Source organism: Otolemur garnettii, unplaced genomic scaffold, assembly GCF_000181295.1.
Source record: "Otolemur garnettii isolate 467f Iridium unplaced genomic scaffold, OtoGar3 scaffold00090, whole genome shotgun sequence".
NCBI lineage: Eukaryota > Metazoa > Chordata > Mammalia > Primates > Galagidae > Otolemur > Otolemur garnettii.
The window spans coordinates 1,387,315-1,388,159 of NW_003852485.1; the positions used below are offsets into that span (position 1 = coordinate 1,387,315).

An 845-nucleotide genomic window follows, 5' to 3' on the forward strand; every position below is an offset into this window, starting at 1 on the left:
CGCCCGGCTATTTTTTGGTTGCAGCCGTCATTGTTGTTTGGCGGGTCTGGGCTGGGGATTCGAACCCGCCACCTTAGGTGTACGTGGCTGGCGCCTTAGCTGGTTGAGCTATAGGTGCTGAGCCCAGTTTTAAGCATTTCAATTAATTATTACAAATTATTCCTACTTCTTTTTCTTTCTTTCTACTTCCTTCTGATCCTATCCCTCCCTACATCCCCACTTCATAGATTAGAAAGGATTGCATTTTTATTACATGGAGAAGAGGGCAGATCTAAGAAGATCTGTTAGCAAATAAAAAGAACTTGTCAGAAGTAAAGAGAATGTTCAATGAGTACTTGATTTAATAGTGGTATTCTTAAGCAGAATAAAATAATCTAATTAAACACTTTATTTTTGTTGCCTCCAGGAAGTAGAAGGGTTTTAAAGAAAGCTTCAAACAGTGAAAGACATTCTAAACCAAGGTTGATTTTTTTAATCAGCATTTTAAAAATTATTTAACAAATACAGCCTCAGTTACTATCATTAATATTACTACTAATTTCTCTTTTTCTAAAAATAAACACTTCAACCAACCTGAAAACTGGACACCAGCATCTTCTTCATTTTCTGTGTTTAAAAGAGAGTTTTCAAGGATTTGAGCTGTACTGATAATCACATCATGGGATTGGACAACTTCTGGAAATGATATCTTCAGTTGGGTATCACCACTTAATCCAGTAACACGATACCATTTCTTCAAAAATGGTTTGAACTCTTCCAGGAAGAGCTGTTCAACTAATAGTACCTTAAAAATGTGAAGATTTAAAAAAAAGAAAAAGTATAGACAAAGTAAAAGGAATGTTGAT

General features: G+C 35.0%; 1 protein-coding gene across 1 annotated transcript in view; it reads right to left on the reverse strand.

Annotated features, from left to right (window-relative positions):
* IFIH1 (interferon induced with helicase C domain 1) overlaps window positions 1–845 on the reverse strand; it is a 50,823-nt gene that overhangs the window by 15,485 nt on the left and 34,493 nt on the right. Inside the window, exon 6 of the mRNA XM_003795143.2 lies at window positions 574–784. Coding sequence (XP_003795191.1) covers window positions 574–784 — 211 coding nt within the window. The remainder of the gene's footprint in view (window positions 1–573; window positions 785–845) is intronic.